The sequence below is a fragment of the Hemitrygon akajei genome, chromosome 31 (assembly GCF_048418815.1).
Source record: "Hemitrygon akajei chromosome 31, sHemAka1.3, whole genome shotgun sequence".
Classification (NCBI taxonomy): domain Eukaryota; kingdom Metazoa; phylum Chordata; class Chondrichthyes; order Myliobatiformes; family Dasyatidae; genus Hemitrygon; species Hemitrygon akajei.
Window position 1 is genome coordinate 5,674,133 of NC_133154.1, and position 23,378 is coordinate 5,697,510.

Below are 23,378 nucleotides of genomic sequence, written 5' to 3' on the forward strand. Positions count from 1 at the left end.
GAAGGAGGCATCTAATGTTCAAAGTAAATGTATTATCAAAATACATATATGCCGCCATTTACAACCCTGAGCTTCATTTTCTTGTGGGCATTCACAGTCAGTATACAGTCAATTGAAGACTGCACCCAACAGGATGGATGAACAGCCAATGAGCAAAAGACAACAAACTGTGCAATACACTTTGAACACCCCTAACCCAAATTGCTTTGGAGCTGTTAAGTTTTTTTGAATATATAATGAGATAGCTTGGGATTGCCACCATTTCCAACTCTGAATTTATGTGCTACCAATAAGTAGTCATTATCATCACACGTGTATGGATGCAGCTGTTCAGCAGGTTAGATTTTCATCAGCGATGATCTTTTAGCAAACTCATCAATGAATTTCTCTCATCAATTGTGGTGAACTACATATACCTGTCTGGACTGCTTCTGTGGCTCCTCCCACAGACCCCTGTATAAAGGCGATTGAGGCCTGATGCCCGGCCTCATTCTCCAGGATGTAGTGTTGTTCATTCTTCCAGTCAATAAAAGCCTATACCTCGTTTCTTATGTCAGAGTGAGTTATTGATGGTGAATCATCAATGAAAACTGACGAAGGGTTTCGGCCCAAAACGTTAACAGTGCTTCTTCCTATAGATGCTGCCTGGCCTGCTGCATTCCACCAGCATTTTGTGTGTGTTGCTTGAATTTCCAGCATCTGCAGATTTCCTCGTGAATGAATTTCTCTGCTTCTTTGTGATCAGCAGAAGCTTCATCACCGCCAATCTTTAGAAATTTAATGCCTTGTCATTTCTTAAAATTCTGCAACCAACCTACTGAATATTCATAATTATCTTAAAGTTTTGGTTCATTGTGATAGGTTTTTGCTTGTGTCATGATCAGTGTACCATTAAGCAGCATATGCTTACTTCAATGTTGATAAATCCACTCTTTCTATAAACAATCACGATCTTCCGTTTTTGCTTTATTCAGTGTTTCTATTTTTCATTAGCTTCTGCAAATTACATATGTGAGGTCACTTCTCGGAGCTGTCTGTCATGCACAGAAACCTACACATAGCGTGGCAACCTTCCCAGCGCCATGGGGAATTCTCCATTCGTGACGCTATGTCAGCGCACAAAAGAACTTTGGATTTTGGAGGTTTTCCGATTTTCGAATTTTGGATAAGGAGTACTCAGCCTGTACAGAAAAAGAAAAAAAGACATGATAATAATAATAATAATAAATAACTAAGCAATAAATGTCAAGAACATGAGATGAAGAGACCCTGAAAGTGAGTCCATAGGTTGTAGTTCAGTGATGGGGCAAGTGTAGTTATTCCCTCTGGTTCAAGAGCCTAATGAGTGAGGGGTAATAACTGATCCTGAACCTGGTGGTGTGAGTCCTGATGCTCCTGTACCTTTTTTTTTGATGGCAGCAATGAGAAGAGAGTATGACCTGGGTGGTGGGGGGTACCTGATGATCGTTGCTGCTTTCCTGTGACAGTGCTCCATGTAGGTGTACTCGATGGTCGGGAATTAAATTAAGCAGAGAGCAGAACTCCCCTCAGAATTCAAGGGGAGCACTTGGAAAATTTGAGTAGGTAAGACAACACATGAGGTGATAACTGTTGAATCAGTGCCTCGGGTGACAAGACCCAGGCTGTTGATATCAACCGACCAAAGCAGCTTTGGAGTTCCCACCAAATGAAGATTTAATTCCTTAAGTATATGCCATCTCTATTTAAGAGCAATGAGCAATGCAGCTAGTACAAACTCCCAACCTTTTGCTCATAGATTTGCACATCTTTTGTTTCAGAAACATATCCATTTCCCTCTTGAACTGTACAATTAAATCTGTGTGCACTGCCACCTCTCAGAGCGCACCCCACACCCTAAAGTCCTGCTGTATAATTAAAAGTTTGTTGTCATGTTAGGAGTAGCTGAAACTACTCAGGAGGTCAAGTAACATTAGAAGAGAGAGAGAGGTTGTTAATATTTCAAGTTAATAACCATCATTGGAACCATTTGTATCCTTCTCACTGACAATTCCAACTCAGCCTGTCTCTTCACATAACTGAATCCTTCATCGCTGGAATCCTTTATGATAATGAAATTTCTCTCTGTTTATGATGTCAAATACTCTTATTGATTTTACAGCGTAGCAGATTTTACCTGGAAGTTTTGGTAATTATGAAAACTGATAGGATTCTCGAGGAATGCATGGTTGTTGGTGGACTTGTCTCCAATCCTCATAGAGGGATCAGAAGTGGAAAGAGTGAGCAGTTTTAAGTTCCTGGGTGTCAAGATCTCTGAGCACCTAACCTGGTCCCAACATATCGATGCAGTTATAAAGAAGGCAGGACAGTGGCTGTACTTCATTAGCAGTTTGAAGAGATTTGGTATGTCAACAAATACACTCAAAAACTTCTATAGATGTTATGTGGAGAGCATTCTGACAGGCTGATTCACTCTCTGGTATGGTGAGGGGGAGGGGGGGTGGTGTGGGTGCTACTGCACAGAACCAAAAGAAGCTGCAGAGGGTTGTAAATCTAGTCAGCTCCATCTTGGGTACTAGCCTACAAAGTATCCAGGACATCTTCAAGGAGCGGTGTTTCAGAAAGGAGGCGTCCATTATTTAGGACCTCCAGCACCCAGGGCATGCCCTTTTCTCACTGTTACCATCAGGAAGCCTGAAGGCACACACTCAGTGATCCAGGAACACCTTCTTCCCCTCTGCCATCTGATCCTAAATGGACAATGAACCCTTGGAGACTACCTCACTTTTTAAATATATATTTCTGTTTTTTTGCACGATTTTTAATCTATTCAATATATGTATACTGTAATTGATTGTTATTTATTATTATTTTATTTTGATTTTTTTTCTTTTATTATGTATTGCATTGAACTGCTGCTGCTAAGTTAACAAATTTCACGTCACGTGCTGGTGATAATAAACCTGATTTTGATCCTACCTGAAACCATGTGTCCAGAGCCTTTGCATCAGATTGGATCCTGAATGGTCCCAGTGCTAGTTACCGCAGATATGAATTGATAACCTCAGCCTTACCACTTTCATTATTGAAGCCCTTCACCATCAAGACCATTCCAGTTAATCTCTGTACTTTCTCCATGGCCTTGACCTCCTCTCTAAGTTGCAGTGTTCACAATTAAAAACACGACACTCCAGTTGAGCTCTAACCATATTTCGAACAGGCCACTGGATGAATTCTAAACACTGCTACAACCATCCCAGATAAATGGAGCACAGGAACATTGAAAGCAAATTCACATTATAGTTCAATTAGAATTATATAACCAGGCCAGCATTAAAAGATAATATTTGGCCTATCTATCACATTGTTACATAAACTAGTCCAAATCCTTTGAATAATTAATTAATGGTAGAGATGGTAGGAATATACCTAGAGGCTGTTGTATACGGTTTTTACTGATTTTTCAGGATGTGTGCGTCAAAGGTAAGGCAGCATTTGTGCCCAATCCCTAATTACCCTGAGGAGAAGGCAGCGATAAAACTTATTGACCTGCTTCAGGGTTTTTGGTGAACTGTTTTCAAAATGCTAGGGAATTCAATGACTTAGACACAGCAAGCAACAATATACACTCAGTGTACATTTCTGTTTTCACAGGCAACTGCTGCATATTTACTTCCTAGACAAAAACTGCCTAGGTAAGGGAGGTAGTTACCAATTTAATAGCATAAGCAGATCATACAAGAATCTCGTGAATTTGTGTTCTCTTTGTATGTAAATCTGAGCCAAATGAGAACAATTGCATTTTTTTTTCCTCTTTAGAAGCCAGAGCAAGTCTGGGATAATGGTTTGCAGGCAAGGCAAAGTGCTCTGCAGGTTGAGAAGAAATTTAATCAACATCTTCTGGAGTTATATAAGTTGTCCAAGGACAGAATTGACTCTCATGTAAGTATTAAAAAAAAACAAAGACTTTACAATTTTTGAAAATCCAACATGCATGAGGAAGAAAATCTGTCAGTGAAAAGGAATTTAGATTTTCAACCAGAGTTAATGTTGCCACTATCTTTGACTGGGTTTTATAAAGGATTATCAAGATTTCAAAATTCTTCAGATCTCTGGTGTGCAATTTTTGTTTTAAGTTCAGTCCATTTGCAACACAGGAGTACACACTAGACTAATACATTTACAGTGTTCTCAGATTTCATCTTAATGAGATTTTTGAATTCATTCCATTAGATTTAGTAAATTGTTTCCTTTAAGTATGTAAATTGACCACTTAATGATGTGAGCAATAGAAAATTTGGTTATATTTCATTTGGATTTTGAGGAGAATTGGTATGTTCAAAGCTTAATTTATTATCAAAGTATACAACTCTGACATTCTTCAATTCTCCAGATAGCCATGAAGCCAAGAAAGAAAAAGAAAAGAAAAGCAACACAATCATCAATCCCCAGATCCACACAAAATAATCAAAAACAGAACACGCAAAAAAAAAAATCAAAAACAGAACAGGAAAAAAACCCAATCAAAAACAGAACAGGCACATTAACGCATAAATCCCTCCCCCCCTGCTCCACAGAAAAACGAACAAAATGGATCAGGAACATCAAACCCCAAATTTCTCCTCACACACAAAAAAAGAATAAACAAAACAGATCAGGCACATCGACCTCCAAATCCCTCTCCACACACACAAAAAAAGCAAGAAGATTCAATGAGAAAACAGAGAATACAAAATCTATAAGACTGAAATTAGAGTCAATAGTACAAAGCCAAAACACAGAAGATATCTGGACAATACTTTTTGGGCCTGGATGCAGCTGCAGGCTCTCCCCTCTGGTACAAAGCAACCAATCAGAAGACAGGCAGCCGGCGCTCACCCTCTGCACTCACTTTGATGCCTCATTCACCCTTGTTACTTAACTTGGCGAACAATGGAAGCTTTAATCAGAGAACTGGAGCCAAACTTTGGCTTGCGCTCTGCTCGCTACGAGTTCGTGCACGCTGTCTCTGCTTCCTGGAATCTTCTCAGAGACTGCAGAGCACTGGAACACCCAAATGATCTCCAAACTTTTGCATGTGGCTTGATGTTTCAATCGTCCTCGTCGCTTTAATCATGGTGCGAGCAGAATCATCTGCAGCTTAATGTGAAAAAGACTAAGGAGCTGGTGGTGGACCTGAGGAGGGCTAAGGCACTGGTGACCCCTGTTTCCATCCAAGGAGTCAGTGTGGACATAGTGGAGGATTACAAATACCTGGGGATACGAATTGATGATAAACTGGACTGGTCAAAGAACATTGAGGCTGTCTACAAGAAGGGTCAGAGCCATCTCTATTTCCTGAGGAGACTTTGAGGCCCTTTAACATCTGCTGGACAATGCTGAGGATGTTCCACGAGGCTGTGGTGGCCAGTGCTATCATGTTTGCTGGTGTGTGCTGGGACAGCAGGCTGAGGGTAGCAGACACCAATAGAATCAAACTCATTCGTAAGGCCAGTGACGTTGTGGGTGTGGAACTGGACTCTCTGACGGTGGTGTCTGAAAAGAGGATGCTATTCAAGTTGCATGCCATCTTGGACAATGACTCCCATCCACTCCATAATGTACTGGTTAGGCACAGGAGTACATTCAGCCAGAGACTCTTTCCACCGAGGTGTAACACTGAGCGTCATAGGAAGTCATTCCTGCCTGTGGCCATCAAACTTAACAACTCCTCCCTCGGAGTGTCAGACACCCTGAGCCTGTCTGAGTGTCAGATACCCTGAGGCTGGTCCTGGACTTATTTCCACTTGGCATAATTAACTTTTTTTATTTAATTATTGTTTATATTGTTTATATTTGTTTTATATTGCTATATTTCTTCACTATTCTTGGTTGGTGCGGCTGTAACAAAACCTAATTTCCCTCGGGATCAATAAAGTATGTCTGTCTGTCTATATCTGAAGAGTGGAAGCTATAATCGGCAAAATGTGGTCAAATGCACGCCATCCTGCATCTTTCTCACCATAAGGTTTGCTTAAGCTGCATCTGTCTACTGGAATCTCGGAGATTGCAGAGTGCAGAGGCACCCGAGCAATCTCCAAGCAGCAAAACACAGGCTTTGACAGTTCCAGAATCACATTCAATTTTAGAAACAAACTTAAGAGACATAATAGAAGTGAAAAAATTTGGTTTTGTGATCTATCCAGAAGCTGTCAACCAAAGAAGCCACATTTGGTATGTCACCAAAGACTCATATATTTCTACAGATGTACCAAAGAGTCCATTCTAACTGATTGCATCATCGTCTGGTATCTAGGGGTCACTGCACAGGACTGGAAGAAGTGACAGACTCAGTCAGCTCCATCATGTGCACTAGCCTCCCCTGCCTCAAAAGGCGATGCCTCAAAAAGGTGGCATCCATCATTAAGGACCCCCATCATGCAGGACATGTCCTCTTCTATTTGCTACCATCAAGGAAGTGTAGGCACTAACAATATTGGGAACAGCTACTTCCCTCTGCCATCAGATTTCTGTATGGACAATGAATCCATGTACATTACCTCACTATTTTTTTCTCTTTTTGTGTTCTCTTTTTCTACTACTTATTTAATTTATAATATATATTTTATCATAATTTATCGGTTTTTTATTATTATGTATTACTCCTGCCGCAAAACAACAAATTTCATGACATATACCGGCGATGTTAAACCTGAATCTGATTCTGATGTACCCATCTTATGAGGTAACACAATTCACTTCCCATTTGTGGCTTCATTGGTTTAGCAATGACACTCTGAAATAATGTGGTTTTCACAATGTTATTTCATTGATGGATACAGGAGATTATGTCGCTTGGTTGAGTAGGCCATAAGTCAGGGGTTTCCATCCTTTATCATATCATAGACCCCCACCATTGACTGAAGGGTCCCTGATCCCCGGGTTGGGAACCCCTGCTATAAGCAAAATGAGCCTATATTCTCAGGAAATTAGAATATGGACAATTTACTTGAAATATGCAAAATTTGCAGAAGATTTGGTAGGATGAAATGAGATTTTTAAAACCTTCTTCTTAAGCCCATCACTCCTATTTGAGCATAAGTGGCTGACATCAGCTCACCAGAGTCCTCTGTCCTAGGTTAGTCTTTCAAGTAGTCCCCAGGTATATCATATTTCTTCTAGGCAAATACCCTTCCTTCCTAGGGATGGGGTCTTTGGAGTTTCTGTTGACATTTCTATAGCACTGGTTTTTTACAAGATGCTCAACCCTCCTCCTACTGAGCTTGGGATTGTCCATGGTGGAGTTTTTTTTTCTCTCTTACTAGATGTTTAGAATTAAGATGAGAAGGAATTTATTCACTTTGAGTTTTACTGTTATTTGGTAATTTAAACCCCAGAACATAGATCAGTACAACACACAAAAAGGCCATTTGGCCCACAATGTTCTGCCGAACCAGCTAAAGAGCAAATCAAAAACACTCAAACATTAATCCCTCCTGTAAATGTTTGTCCAAGGAGTAAACCTGGTTTGGAAAAATACAGGTTATTGATCAGTAAAAGGAATAAAGGGAAATGTGTTCAACGTTAGAAAGCGGAGTTGACTTTAAAGATCATTCACAATCTTGGTGAATGATAAAATTGCCTGGAGTGTAAGTGGTTTATGCCTGATAATTGGCTTCTATGCTTATTCATACTAAACAGCTTTCAATTTCATTTTCTTACAGTTGTGTGAGTTTCTGGATACTCAGTATTTTGAAAAACAAGTCAAGACTATGCTAAATATCAAAGGTAACAGCAGAACAATTCTATAGTTACATTGTATCTACAATGCTTCCTCTGAATTACATATATTTGTCACACACCTTCTTTGCACCCACACTGCAGACACCCAAAGTGAATGTTAATTTTGCAATCAATTAACATTCTGGTTTGCAATCAATTCCAGTGAACACAGCCCCAGGAAAACAATTGTTCAGGGCTGCATTTTAAATTCAGCCTAACATCCACATTCATGTCTGAAGATTGGTTGCTGGTGAAGTTAATATTTGCTAACTCCAGAATATGCCCTAACAGGGTCCACATTACAAACTTGCATCATCTTGGTGCTCCCCGGAATGAAACAGCTGAATACCTATTCAACAAGCACACATCGGGAAGTATAGTTAATAGATCAGGACCTCATTTATTCAATAATATCTTTTCATTCTGTACCAGCCAGATCATCCCATGCTGAATAAATATTCAAATTGTTCACGTCTGTCAGTAAACTTCATATATTCTGCATTAAGGATGAAAGGTGAAATATTCAAGGGGAACCTGAGGGGAAATTTCTTCATTCAGAGGGTGGTGGGAGCATGGAACAAGCTGCCAGTGGATTCTATTTCAGCATTTAAGAGGAATTTAGCTCATTACGTAAGTGGGAAGTTTAGGATGGTGGTGAATGTTGGTAGCTCAGTTTGAGGTGTTGTAGTGTTCACCGAGCTTGGCAATTAGCTTGCAGATTCTGCATCACCAGTTGAGTGACATCCTCAGTGCGCAGTTGTTGGTGTTTCTCCCTGGTGCTCGCATTTATATAATTCCCCCCCCCCCCCCCCATTCCCTTGCTTCGGTCCTGATTGGCTACCCTTTCAGTTGATCTTTGAGATCTGTTGGCTCGTGTTTCTTTGGCTCTTAGGGGTTCATAGATGGCATCTATTTCAATATGTTTGTTTATGGAGTTATCAGAAGAGAACCACCCTTCTAAAAATTCTTGTGCGTGCCTCATAGATGGGAAGTGTGTGATCCAGTTACCGGTTGTTGGGACTAGGCAAAATAGTAGTATGAACTAGATGGACCAAAGGGCCTATTTCTCTGCTGTAGAGCTCTATGACACTAATTTGTCACTGATTAATGCTTTTGTTTGCTAATTATTACAATTTAACCACAGGACTGAAGAAAAATCATGGAATCTAACTGAACCAATAGGTGAGCTCGGAACATCATTACAAGATATGTTGCCCAAGACTAGGCATCAAAAAAAGTCCTTAGCTCCTGTTGTGCTATTCAAATTGTTATAATTGAAGGAATATAAACCAGAAGTTGGTGGGGGAGGAGGTGGTTATGAAGTAAAAAGTTGGGAGGTGATAGGTGGAAAAGGTGAAGACCTGAAGAAGAAAGAATTTGATAGGAGAGGAGAGTGGATCATGGGAGAAAGGGAAGGTGGAGGGGCCCCAGAGGGAAGTGATAGACAGGCGAGAAGAGAAAAGGTATGTTGGGAGCAGAGTGGGAAATGAAAGAAGAGGGAATTAGAAGGGGAGAATCTACTGGTAGTTAGAGAAATTGATGTTGATACCATCAGGTTGGTGGCTTCCTGGACGGTATATGAAGTGTTGCTCCTCCAGCCTGAGTATGGTTTCACTGTGGCAGTAGAGGGGGCCATAGACCAATAAGTCAGAATGAGTAGTCAATATTTAGTTTCTTCCAATGCAATAATTTCTTGTATGGAAATGTAATGATTCTTATCTAATAATTAAAGATGGGGAATAATTTGGAAACTACATTTTGCTTGAACTCACCTCATCTCAAACTAGCTGCAAAATGTAAATATCGTAGATTTCTACAGTGGAATGTCAAGACTGCTTTACCCATGAAGCTTAAAGTTTGAAGAAAGCAGTGGTGTTTTGTAAATTAAAATCATTTAGAGTATATTTATATACACAGCCCAACCACTCCATTCCCGTGTGCAATCTGTCCCGTTGGAAAATAGTGCCTTGTATGATAAGCAAAATAAAGCTGTCGCTTAGCCCACTGACATGAAACTGAATTTGAAAATAAGCATTCACTAAAACCCACATCAAATACTTGATTGAACAGTTTTATATTACAGTTGTTCTGTACTGATTGCATGATAAACAAATTGAGAATTTTAAAATTCTGTCATGAGGTTTCAACTTCAAGTCCTTCTATTCACTCTCTTCCCAGGAGAGCTTGTCAAACAGATTCTCTCCCAGGCCATTCCTGGGGCTCCCAGTCTCTCCAGATTAATGATGTGATCTTCAGGATTCTAGATTATCTTTACTTGAAGTCAAATCAAGTTTATTGTTATTTAACAATGTACATGTGTACGATTAAATTAGACTACATTTCTCCGAACCAGGGTGTAAAGCATACATAAACACAAAATAACTTTGGAAAATAAGGATAAAAATCTTCAAATGAATTAAGTATAAAGTGAAGATTTAAATATTTAAATAATTAAATATTATCAGGTACGGAACAGTGTAGCTGGTCAAATGTGATGAGGCAGGATGTTCAGAGGACCTGGAAAAACAACACACACATTCTACGGGGAGGACGTATAGAGGGCGCTGGGATGGAGCTCAGAGCTCTGACAGCCAGTACTGTAATAGCATAGTGCTAACCTCTACGTGACTGTAGTACCCAGGAAGTAACATAGCTGGAGGGAGGGAGGAAATGAAGTTAATATCATGGAGGACATATCCTATATCCAAGGAAGACCAATGCCCATCCCCTGGAATTTGGATGGGAGCATCATAACAAGATAGAAGCAACCCACAAGGAAACCCAACTTCACAAACATTCCTCACGTAACCCCTGTGGCTCTTGTGTTTAACCCTTCCCACAAGCTTTCCAAATTGACCATCATTCCATGAGGTAGGAACGCAAATAGTTGAGAAAAGCTCCGGTTAATTACAGGAATGGTTTTTGATGTTGGAATTTCCTAACCATTTTTGAGCTTTACTTTGGAAAGGTGGTGCCAAGGAATTACTTGTAATGTGCAATAGTCTTAGAAACATAAAAAAACCTACAGCTCAATACAGGTCCTTCGGCCCACAAAGCTGTGCCAAACATGTCCTTAGCTTAGAAATTACCTAGTGTTACCCATAGCCCTCTATTTTTCTGAGCTCCATGTGCTTGTCCAGGAGTCTCTTAAAAGACCCTATCGTAACCTCCTCCACCACCATTGCTGGAAGCCTATTCCAGACATTCACCACTCTGTACTTTAAAAACTTACCCCTGACATCTCCTCTGTCCCTACTTCCAAGCACTTTAAAACTGTGCCCTCTCATGTTAGACATTTCAGCCCTGAGGAAAAGTTTCTGACACACGATCAATGCCTCTCATTCTCCGTTGCTCCGAGGGAAAAATGTCTGAGTTTGCTCAACCTATTCTCATAAGGCATACTCCCCAATCCAGGCAACGTCTTTGTAAATCTCCTCTGCACCCTTTCTATGGTTTCCACATCCTTCCTTTAGGGAAGTGACCAGAACTGAGCACGGTACTCCAAGTGGGGTCTGAGCAGGGTCCTACATAGCTGCAACATTACCTCTCGGCTCCTAAACTCAATCCCACAATTGATGAAGGCCAATGTGCCGTATGCCTTCTTAACCACAGAGTCAACCTGCACAGCAGCTTTGAGTGTCCTATGGACTCTGATCCTCCACACTGCCCAAGAGTCTTACCATTAATACTATATTCTGTCATCATATTTGACCTGTCAAAATGAGCCACCTCTTGTGAGATGAACCACCTGATGTCTTGTAATATCATAGACCAGTACAAGCCCTTCGGCCCACAATGTTGCGCCGACCTTTTAACCAACTCTTATGTTCAAGTGAATTCTTTTCTCTCACCTAGCCCTCTATTTTCTTTCATCCAAGTGCCTGCCCAAGAGTCTCTTAAGCATCTTTTACGTAGCTACCTCTATCACCACCCCCAGTAGTGTATTCAATGTGCTTGCTTCCCTGTAAAAAACTACCTCTGGTCCTCCTCACATTTTCCTCTAATAATCTTGGAATACATCATCATGTATTAGCTATTTCTACATGGGTGGGGGGGGGGGGGGCGTGAAATATTGGCTATCAACTATCTATGCCTCTTATGCACCACTATCAATTCTCTTCTTATCCTCCTTCATTCCAAAGGGAAAAGCTCTACTCAACCTTTTCTCAAAGGCTGCGCTGTATATCCATGCATGATCCTAGTAAATCACCTCCACACCCTCTCCAAAGCTTCTCTATCCTTGCCATCCTTCCTATAATGGAGGTGACCAAAACTAAACACAATATTCCAAGTGTGGTCTACAGAGTTTTATAGAGCTGCAACATTACCTCTTAGATCTTGAATTCAATCCCTGATGAACAAAGGCAAACACAAACCTTAACCACCCTGTCAATTTTTGTGGAAATTTTGATGAATCTATGGACTTAGACACCAGGATCTCCCTCTTTCTCCAAACTAAGAATCCCCCCATTAACTTTGCACCCTATAATCAAATTCAACCTTCCAAGTGTATCACTTCACACTTTTCTGGATAGAACTCCATCCGCTATTTGTCAGCCTAGCTCTTCATCCTGTCAATGTCCCATAGAAACATAGAAAATAGGTGCAGGAGTAGGCCATTCGGCCCTTCGAGCCTGCACCGCCATTCAATATGATCATGGCTGATCATCGAACTGAGAACCCTGTACCTGCTTTCTCTCCATACCCCCTGATCCCTTTAGCTACAAGGGCCATATCTAACTTCCTCTTAAATATAGCCAATGAACCGGCCTCAACTGTTTCCTGTGGCAGAGAATTCCACAGATTCACCACTCTCTGTGTGAAGAAGTTTTTCCTCATCTCGGTCCTAAAAGGCTTCCCCTTTATCCTTAAACTGTGACCCCTTATTCTGGACTTCCCCAACATCGGAAACAATCTTCCTGCATCTAGCCTGTCCAATCCCTTTAGAATTTTATACGTTTCAGTAAGATCCCCCCTCAGTCTTCTAAATTCCAGTGAGTATAAGCCTAGTCGATCCAGTCTTTCTTCATATGGAAGTCCTGCCATCCCAGGAATCAATCTGGTCTCTTTGTACTCCCTCTATGGCAGGAATGTCTTTCCTCAGATTAGGGGACCAAAACTGCACACAGTACTCTAGGTGCAGTCTCACCAAGGCCTTGTACAACTGCAGTAGAACCTCCCTGCTCCTGTACTCAAATCCTTTTGCTATGAATGCCAACATACCATTTGCTTTTTTCACTGCCTGCTGTACCTGCATGCCCACCTTCAATGACTGGTGTACAATGACACCCAGGTCTCGTTGCTCCTCCCCTTTTCCTAATCGGCCACCGTTCAGATAATAATCTGTTTTCCTGTTCTTGCAACCAAAGTGGATAACCTCACATTTATCCACATTAAATTGCATCTGCTATGAATTTGTCCACTCACCTAACCTATCCAAGTCACCCTGCATCCTCTTAGCATCTCCTCACAGCTAACACCGCCACCCAGCTTCATGTCATCCGCAAACTTGGAGATGCTGCATTTAATTCCCTCGTCTAAATCATTAATATATATTGTAAACAACTGGGGTCCCAGCACTGAGCCTTGCGGTACCCCACTAGTCACTGCCTGCCATTCTGAAAAGGTCCCGTTTACTCCCACTCTTTGCTTCCTGTCTGCCAACCAATTCTCTATCCACATCAATACCATACCCCCAATACTGTGTGCTTTAAGTTTGCACACTAATCTCCTGAGTGGGACCTTGTCAAAAGCCTTTTGAAAATCTAAATATACCACATCCACTGGTTCTCCCCTATCCACTCTACTAGTTACATCTTCAAAAAATTCTATAAGATTCGTCAGACATGATTTTCCTTTCACAAATCCATGCTGACTTTGTCCGATGATTTCACTGCTTTCCAAATGTGCTGTTATCACATCTTTGATAACAGACTCTAGCATTTTCCCCACCACCGACGTCAGACTAACTGGTCTATAATTCCCCAGTTTTTCTCTCCCTCCTTTTTTAAAAAGTGGGGTTACATTAGCCACCCTCCAATCGTCAGGAACTAATCCAAAATCTAAGGAGTTTTGAAAAATTATCACTAATGCATCCACTATTTCTTGGGCTACTCCTTAAGTACTCTGGGATGCAGACCATCTGGCCCTGGGGATTTATCTGCCTTTAATCCCTTCAATTTACCTAACACCACTTCCCTACTAACATGTATTACCCTCAGTTCCTCCATCTCACTAGACCCTCGGTCCCCTACTATTTCCGGAGGATTATTTATGTCCTCCTTAGTGAAGACAGAACCAAAGTAGTTATTCAATTGGTCTGCCATGTCCTTGTTCCCTATGATCAATTCACCTGTTTCTGACTGTAAGGGACCTACATTTGTCTTGACCATTCTTTTTCTTTTCACATATCTATAAAATATTTTACAGTCAGTTTTTATGTTCCCTGCCAGCTTTCTCTCATAGTCTTTTTTCCCTTTCCTAATTAAGCCCTTTGTCCTCCTCTGCTGGACTCTGAATTTCTCCCAGTCCTCAGGTGTGCCGCTTTTTCTGGCTAATTTTTATGTTTCTTCTTTGGACTTGATACTATTCCTAATTTCCCTTGTTAGCCACGGGTGCACTACCTTCCCTGGTTTATTCTTTTGCCAAACTGGGATGAACAATTGTTGTGGTTCATCCATGCGATCTTTAAATGCTTGCCATTGCATATCCACTGTCAACCCTTTAAGTATCATTTGCCCGTCTATCTTAGCTAATTCATGTCTCATACCTTCAAAGTTACCCTTCTTTAAGTTCAGAACCTTTGTTTCTGAATTAACTATGTCACTCTCCATCTTAATGAAGAATTCCACCATATTATGGTCACTCTTACCCAAGGGGCCTCGCACGACAAGATTGCTAACTAACCCTTCCTCATTGCTCAATACTCAATCTAGAATGGCCTGCTCTCTAGTTGGTTCCTCAACATGTTGGTTCAGAAAACCATCCCGCATACATTCCAAGAAATCCTCTTCCTCATCACCCTTACCAATTTGGTTCACCCAATCTATATGTAGATTGAAGTCACCCATTATAACTACTGTTCCTTTATTGCACGTATTTCTAATTTCCTGTTTAATGCCATCCCCAACCTCACTACTACAGTTAGGTGGCCTGTACACAACTCCCACCAGCGTTTTCTGCCCCTTGTGTTATGCAGCTCTACTCATATCGATTCCACATCCTCCAGGCTAATGTCCTTCCTTTCTAGATAGATAGATAGATAGATACTTTATTCATCCCCATGGGGAAATTCAACTTTTTTTCCAATGTCCCATACACTTGTTGTAGCAAAACTAATTACATACAATACTTAACTCAGTAAAAAAATATGATATGCATCTAAATCACTATCTCAAAAAGCATTAATAATAGCTTTTAAAAAGTTCTTAAGTCCTGGCGGTAGAATTGTAAAGCCTAATGGCATTGGGGAGTATTGACCTCTTCATCCTGTCTGAGGAGCATTGCATCGATAGTAACCTGTCGCTGAAACTGCTTCTCTGTCTCTGGATGGTGCTATGTAGAGGATGTTCAGAGTTATCCATAATTGACCGTAGCCTACTCAGCGCCCTTCGCTCAGCTACCGATGTTAAACCCTCCAGTACTTTGCCCACGACAGAGCCAGCCTTCCTTACCAGCTTATTAAGACGTGAGGCGTCCCTCTTCTTAATGCTTCCTCCCCAACACGCCACCACAAAGAAGAGGGCGCTCTCCACAACTGACCTATAGAACATCTTCAGCATCTCACTACAGACATTGAATGACGCCAACCTTCTTAGGAAGTACAGTCGACTCTGTGCCTTCCTGCACAAGGCATCTGTGTTGGCAGTCCAGTCTAGCTTCTCGTCTAACTGTACTCCCAGATACTTGTAGGTCTTAACCTGCTCCACACATTCTCCATTAATGATCACTGGCTCCATATGAGGCCTAGATTCTATTGTGTTAATCTCCTCTCTAACCAGCAATGCTACCCCACCTCCTTTTCTTTCCTGTCTATCCCTCCTGAATATTGAATATCCCTGGATGTTGAACTCCCATCCTTGGTCACCCTGGAACCATGTCTCTGTGATCCCAATTATATCATATTCATTAATAACTATCTGCACATTCAATTCATCCACCTTGTTACGAATGCTCCTCGCATTGACACATTGAAAGCCTTCAGGCTTGTTTTTACAACACTCTTAGCCCTTATACAATTATGTTGAAAAGTGGCTCTTTTTGCTTTTTGCCCTGGATTTGCCTGCCTGCCGCTTTTACTTTTCACCTTACTGCTTTTTGCTTCTACCCTCATTTTACACCCCTCTGTCTCTCTGCACTTGTTCCCATCCCCCGCCACATTAGTTTAAATCCTCCTGAACAGCAGTAGCAAATGCTCCCCCATGATAACCCAAGACAGCTTTCTACACTATCCACAACACTACCAACCCATATTCAAGCAAATGATCTTATTGAAGGTGGGAAGCAGTATTATGAGTGGGCTGAAATTTCCCTATTTCAATGTGTATATTGGGATTATACATTCAGCCAATAGTTCCTAATTTAAGCTTTCCTTGCATTACATTTCATTGTCACCTCTAACAGTATCCCACCACCAAGCACATCTTTACCTCCTCCCCTCTTTCTGCTTTCCCCAGGGATCGCTCCCTATGCAACTCCCTTGTCCATTTGTATCCCCCATCCCTTCCCACTGATCTCCCTTCCAGCGCTTATCCTTGTAAGCGGAACAAGTGCTACTGCCCTTACACTTCCTCCCTCACCACCATTCAGGGCCCCAGACAGTCCTTCCAGGTGAGGCGACACTTCACCTGTGAGTCGGCCGGTGTGGTATACTGCATCCGGTGCTCCCAGTGTGGCCTTTTATATATTGGTGAGACCCGACACAGATTGGGAGACCATTTCACTGAACGCCTACGCTCTGTCCGCCAGAGAAAGCAGGATCTCCCAGTGGCCACACATTTTAATTCCATGTCCCATTCTGATATGTCAATCCATGGCCTCCTCTACTGTCAAGATGAAGCCACACTCAGGTTGGAGGAACAACACCTTATATTCCATCTGGGTATCCTCCAAACTGATGGCATGAAAATTGGTTTCACTAACTTCTGTTAATGCCCCTCCTCCCCTTCTTACCCCATCCCTTATTATTTTTCTTTTTTTAAACCACCTTTTTTTCCTCTGTCCCTCACAATCACTCCTTGTCTGCTCTCCATTTTCCTCTGGTTCTCCCCTCCACCTTTCTTTCTCCCTAGGCCTCCCATCCCATGATCCTCTGTATCCCTTCTCCAGCTCTGTATCCCTTTTGCCAATCAACTTTCCAGCTCTTAGCTTCTTCCCTCCCCCTCCTGTCTTCTCTTATCATTTCAGATCTTCCCCTCCCCCTTAAATCACTTACTATCTTTTCTTTCAGTTAGTCCTGACGAAGGGTCTTGGCCCAAAACATCAACTGTACTGCTGTGTTCCACCAGCATTTTGTGTATGTTGCTTGAATTTCCAGCATCTGCAGATTTCCTCATGATCACATTACCCTTTTTGTTTAGGAAGCTCCATGCTGCTCATCCAATCCTTACCCAGCTGACCTATACAAGCTGGTGGATTGATACCATTAAGTGATGTTCTATTGCCAAACCAAAAATAGGTAAACCCATTTTAATAGATTATAAATTTGCTCAGCCCAGGCACCACATTCTCATAAGGAATCTACTTTAAAGACTAGTCCACATCTGGAAACTCAATTGTATTTATGTGATACCAAATCTTCCTTCACATCTCTGATGCAGTGTCACAGAATAAGATCTCAATGTTCACCCCCACTTCCCAAACAGATCCAGTGACTTGCTGAGATCCTTGCAGTTGGTTGTTACTGCCAGTTCCAGCATCTAATGTATTATGTTATGAAGTCATTGTTTGCTTTCCACAATTGTCAATGACTATTTACCCATTTATCCTGATTACAGCCCACTATCAGATCAAAATTATGAACATGGATTTAAAAATAAGCCATCAACAAGACCAAAATGAGAACACTATTGAACAATTTATTTCCAATTGACATTAGCTTTTCATAAATCATGTCACATTTCATTAGATGAGAACTGACAGAAGGTTTCAACTTCAGGTCTACACTTGTTCACTCCCCAGGGACAACTTGTCAAATAGGTACTCTCCTCGACCATTCTCATTGGCTCCCAGTCTCCTCAGGTTGGTGATGTGATCTCCAAGCCTCTTCATCATCATCATTTGTTCATCCAGCAGATGTCTCGTCAGGAAGGAACACAGCTGTAAGAAAGTTGGAAGTTACATCCAGAAATCTTGAAGGTTTCCAGTCCACCTCCTGCCAGTGATCCTTTTCTGGTTGGCTGCTCGCAACTAGAGGCACTCCATAGCACCTGTTTCTTGTCATGTTATACGTTACTGACCTGGGCAACTGAATTGATGCTTTGTGACAGTGTAGCAGGTAGTGTTGAGGAATCAGGGATTATGTAGAGAGTTTTGGACAGATTAGGAGAATGGGCAAAGAGGTAGCAGATGGAAAACAGTGTAGGGAAGTGTATGGTCATGCACATGGTAGAAGGAGTAAATGGTGTAGACTGTTTTGCAAATTGAAAGCAAATTCAGACATTGTGGTGCAAAGGGATATGGGAGTCCTAGTACAGGATTTCCCAATATTAACTTGCAGGCTGAATCAATAGCAAGGAAGGAAAATGCAATGTTAGCATTAATTTTGAAAGAACTATAATATAAACAAGGACATAATGCCAAGGCTTTACAAGGCATTGGTCAGACTATTATGGAGCATAGCAGTTTCTGGCCCTTAAGAAAAGTGTCCTGGCATTTGGAGAGCATCCAGAGGAACATTCACAAGAATGATCATAGGAATGAAAGGGTTAACATGTGTTTGATGGCTTTGGGCTGGAACTCACTGGAGTTTAGAAGAATGAGGGGGAAAATCTCATTGAAACCTAGATAGAGTAGACACGGATGACTGAGGATCAAGTCATTGAGTATATTAAAACAGATGTAGATGGGAAAATTATAGGAAAGAGGCAGGAAAATGGAGTTGCGAGAGATAATTAATCAGCAATGGATAAATGGTAGAACAGATTCAATAGGCTAAATAGCCCAATTCTGCTCCTTTGTCTTATGGAAATATGTACATAACAACTCTGATGTTTCCCCTCCTTAGATTTGAAGCCCTTTGGATTGGAACATTACATATTGGTGGAATTGAAGCTGTTGGGACTGTTCATCAAATCCTGTCCATTGTTGCTTCTGTATCTAGACACACCCCACCCCCCTAAATAACCACATCTCTGAATGGAGCTCCTATGAATGAGATGAAGCAAAGCAAGACCCCACCAGTTTACCCTTACTTCATAGAGGGTTAGCAACTTACTTGGGGGTCGCCATGCTGAATGGCAAGCTTGTGCAGGTCCAGTAGACTCTGGTTCACATCCTTCTCCATCTGCAGAGCTCTGTGCATTGCATGACGACCATTAATCCAATCACTCTGCTCTGGTTTCTGCCAAGGAATGCAACACTTCAATTGAAATGGAGGAATGTTAAAGAAACAAGCAAACCACTGCAAAGACAACAACTATGGAGTATAGAAACTTTCCAAAAAAGGTATCATGTAGACAGAATTAGATAGAGTTTGATGGAATCAGATTGACTGCTCTGCATTTAAAGATCAGCTTTATTTGTCCCATGTGCATCAAGACTGTGAAATGTGCTGTTTGCATGAAATCAGCAATGATTGTGCAGGGCCATCCACAAGTTTCACCATGCTTTCGGCACTAGTGTGGCATGCCCGCAACTCATTAGCCAGAATGCTTTCAGTCTTTGGAATCCCAAGCACTTGGAGGAGACCCACACAATAATGGGGAGATTGTACAATCTCCCTACAAACAGTAGCAGGAATTGAACCCCAATCTTACAGCCAGCACTGCAAAGCATGGCGCTAATAGCCACGCTACTGCACCGCTTAATTTGTCAAGCCAAACCTTTACGTCCTCCATCAAGATCTGGCCACCACGCAGATTCTGGAATGCTAGAAGTTTCTTAGCATGCTTCCATTTCTCATTGGACTGCTTCCTGAAGAAGTCAGCAAAGTGGTGCAAGGCAACATCATCCTGGTCAAAGTACAAGGACTGTGGAGAGAGATTAGAATATCTTTTACAGCTCTGATCAAGTTCATCGTCGTCAACCATATCCATGTATACCAGCAAACAAAATGCTCCTGCAAACCAAGATAGACAAAGTACATACAACTGACACAAGGTAATATTACCACACACAAATTAACAAATAAACAAGGCACATTTAGGATACAAGTTTAAAGAGCAAACAGTGCAAGGCTATTGGCCCTTCATACATTGATATCTGGATGGTGCAGTGAGTTCAGCAATATCACTGCCTGGGGGGTTAGGGTGGGGAGGAAAGAAGCCATTTCCCATCCTAGCAGTCCTTGTCCTAATGCTGTGGTACCTCCTGCCTGACGATAGGGGTATTATTGGACTGATACAAAGGAGCATCAATAATACCAAGGGCCTTGTGTATGCAGCACTCCTGATGAATACAAACTGAACTTTCCTGTTTCTAGTACATTGAGGAATTGAGCCCTTATGTCATTTTAAATGATGTACTGCAATTGGTTCAGTAGCACCATCTTGTAGTTCGGGGGGGGGGGGGGGGGGAAGGCCCAACATTTTTTTAATACCATGGACCCCTACAATTAACAGAGGGATCTGTGGACCCCAGGAACTCCTGTTGTATATGAACATTGCTGGTCACTTTTCAGTGACAGGAAATTGAGTTTACAACACAAAATGCTGGAGATACTCAGCAGGTCTAACTTTGGGAAGGAGGTGGGACAGGCAATATTTCAAGCCAAGTCCCTTCATCAATATTGGAAAGAGTTATGGGGGCAGGGGAGGCCTATAAAATTCAAGTGTGTGGGTGGGGGGGGGGGTAAGAAAGCAAGTGATTTGAGAACTTGGAGGTGATAGGTGGAAGAGGGAAGGACTAAAGAAAGAACCTTATGGTGAGGACAGTAGATGTGAGTAAAAGGAAAGGAGGTGGGGAAACCAGGAGGAGAGGAAAGGCAAACAGGACAGAGCACTAGGGAAAACAGATGGAAGCAGTTACAAGTTAGAGAAATTAATGTCAATGCCAGCAGGTCAGAAACCATCAAGACAAAATGCAGTCTTGCTCCTCCACTCTACTTCTGGCCACAACATGATAGTACAGGAGGCTGTGGATAGACAGTTTGGGAATGGAAAGTGGAATTAAAGTGGCTAGTCACCAGGAGATATTGGTTGTTGCAACAGAGTGAGTTAAAATGTACTTTCCCTCATTCTACTTTTGATCTCACTGACATCAGTGAACAACCCCCATGGACTCATATGGAGTGACTCATCTAGAAGGACAGTTTAGGGCCCTGAACAGTGGTGAGGGAGATTATGTAAGGCAGGTAAAATACTTGCAATAGTTACAGGGATAAGTGTTTGGAGGGGGATTGATGAGTGGACAAGGGAGACAGATTCTAGTAGACATAAGAAACATCAAAGTTCTTGTATTTTTTTAACTGAAAGATACTTCAATAGTGCTCTTTAAACAATTTATTTAGAGAGACAGCACAGAATAGGCCCCTCCCTTCAAGCTACACCACCCTCAATTTTACCCCAATCACACAATTTACAAAGACCAGTTAACCTAACCAGTCAAATTTTAAGACTATGGGAGGAAAACAGTGGACTCAGAGAAAGCCTATATATTCCACAGGGAGGACATACATAGACTTCTTATAGAGGCCACCAGGATTGAATTCAAACTCAGACACCCAAGCTGTAATAGCATCATACAAACTACTGTGGCTAAGCCTTTAAAGACAACCTGAACACTAGGCTTCACATCCACTGGAGGAGTCAGTTTCCATCAGAGATTCTATTGAATACCAGACAATTAGAGAACTTTAATTACAAAAAGTAAGTTTCACTTTCCCCTTAATGGACTACAGGTGAAGTTGGGACTATTTACTTAATGGAATCCTGCAGTATACAAATATTCCAGCAAGGGACAGCCTCAAACAAGGAATGGAAGACTCACCATAGAGCGATAAACATAGGAGGAATGGATTTCCATGTTAATCTGGTTGTTGACAGCAACCTCACATTCAATGTGGTAGTTTTGACACACTTGGGAACCCATCCTCTTCTGTACAAGAATCCACCTCACAACCACTCAGGAAGCTCCAAACAAAAAAAAAAGTTATACCACTTACTCAGTTCCTTGGCTCTTATACTGCTAGGTCATCCTGCAGTGTAATTAAAAGATTTCTTCACAACGATGATTGACATTCCCAATAACCAATTGGGAATTGCCCATGAATCTGAGCAACACAAACAAGAGTGGGGGGGGGGGGGGAGTAATATAAAGGGGAAGAAGGCAGTAAGACTCAGACTTTTAGAAAAATCTAGATTTATGGAGAATAGTTTCTGTGATGTAGCTTTTATTACATACACTAACTTTACATCTGAATGCAATTTGTTTTTGATTTCAGACCCTAGGCATTACAATTTTAGGTTGAATATTAAAATTATTGAATTTGAAATGGTCTTTCTTAGACATCCAATGTTGTAAACTGTCAGAAGCTGTACTGGTGGCATATTCCTTGTTCAAAGCAATCAAATCAAACAATTCCTTATTCAAATAACCTTTCAGGGAAAGAGGTAGAAACACCTGTGTGGGTGGTATGACAGTCTCATTCTTCACCACTAGAGTGCATATGTCTGACTATTGGCTCCAGAGAGAGGGATATTGCGAGTAGTTGAATTTGTTTGGGTTATATTCTATTGAAATGGTGTCTGGTAAAATTCAGCCTGAACTCTGAGAATATGCAGATCTGGTTAGATTTCAGTGAGACTAAAGGGTAATTTAACCTGTTTGAAATGAGGAAATTTGGCATTGTCTATCTATCTGACCCAATATAGATTCATAAAGAATAGAAGAAGGATATTTGGCCCTCATTCTTGTGCTTGCTCTTTGAAACAACTTTACAATTTCTTTCCTGAATTTCTTTTTGTCCTTAAGTTACCAATTGACTCTTGTACAGAGTAGCGGAGTCATCTTTATAGAGAATGCCTTATAGAGAGTCACAACATTTTTAACTTAAAAATAAATTGCCCTCTGGGTTCTTTGGCTGCCATTGTTGTTTTTTTTCTCAGTTCCAGCATCACATCTGGCTTGAGTCATTCACTCCTGAATTAGTTGTTAACAGTCTTTGTATTGGTTTAAAACTCTTTATTTAATTGGCGCAGAGACCCAGACATTGAGGTGAAAACATTGAACCATAACTCACAACTGAGATCTCAAAGTGAAAATTGCTTGCAACCAATTCATATTCCTGCTGTCCGTTTGGTACCTGGAAAGGACGTTGAGCAGGTATTTAGAAGAGTTAATAAATAGTTAGTTTGAGTATGAGACTCCGAGAGCTTCACAAGGTGGAAAAAAATCATCTTCTAGTTTAGATTTTGTGCATTTAAATTGAGAGGTTCTATTTAAAATGGAAGTCCTCTTGGAGAGCAAAACCTTGCATGAAG

At 41.3% G+C, this 23,378-nt stretch overlaps 2 protein-coding genes across 2 annotated transcripts in view; one reads left to right on the forward strand and one right to left on the reverse strand.

Annotated features, from left to right (window-relative positions):
* The window catches only part of LOC140719377 (ferritin heavy chain A-like), a 38,130-nt gene that overhangs the window by 8,466 nt on the left and 6,286 nt on the right, over positions 1-23,378 (forward strand). The window contains exons 3-5 of the mRNA XM_073033977.1: positions 3,799-3,921; positions 7,683-7,746; positions 8,885-8,922. Coding sequence (XP_072890078.1) covers positions 3,799-3,921; positions 7,683-7,746; positions 8,885-8,910 — 213 coding nt within the window. The 3' untranslated portion in view covers positions 8,911-8,922. The remainder of the gene's footprint in view (positions 1-3,798; positions 3,922-7,682; positions 7,747-8,884; positions 8,923-23,378) is intronic.
* LOC140719376 (ferritin heavy chain, oocyte isoform-like) lies at positions 17,832-22,298 on the reverse strand. The gene is made up of 4 exons (XM_073033976.1): positions 21,886-22,298; positions 19,782-19,928; positions 19,175-19,300; positions 17,832-18,057 (listed from the first exon to the last, which is right to left on the reverse strand). The coding sequence occupies exons 1-4, from the start codon at positions 21,985-21,987 to the stop codon at positions 17,899-17,901; spliced, it is 534 nt and encodes a 177-aa protein (XP_072890077.1). The 5' UTR covers positions 21,988-22,298; the 3' UTR covers positions 17,832-17,898.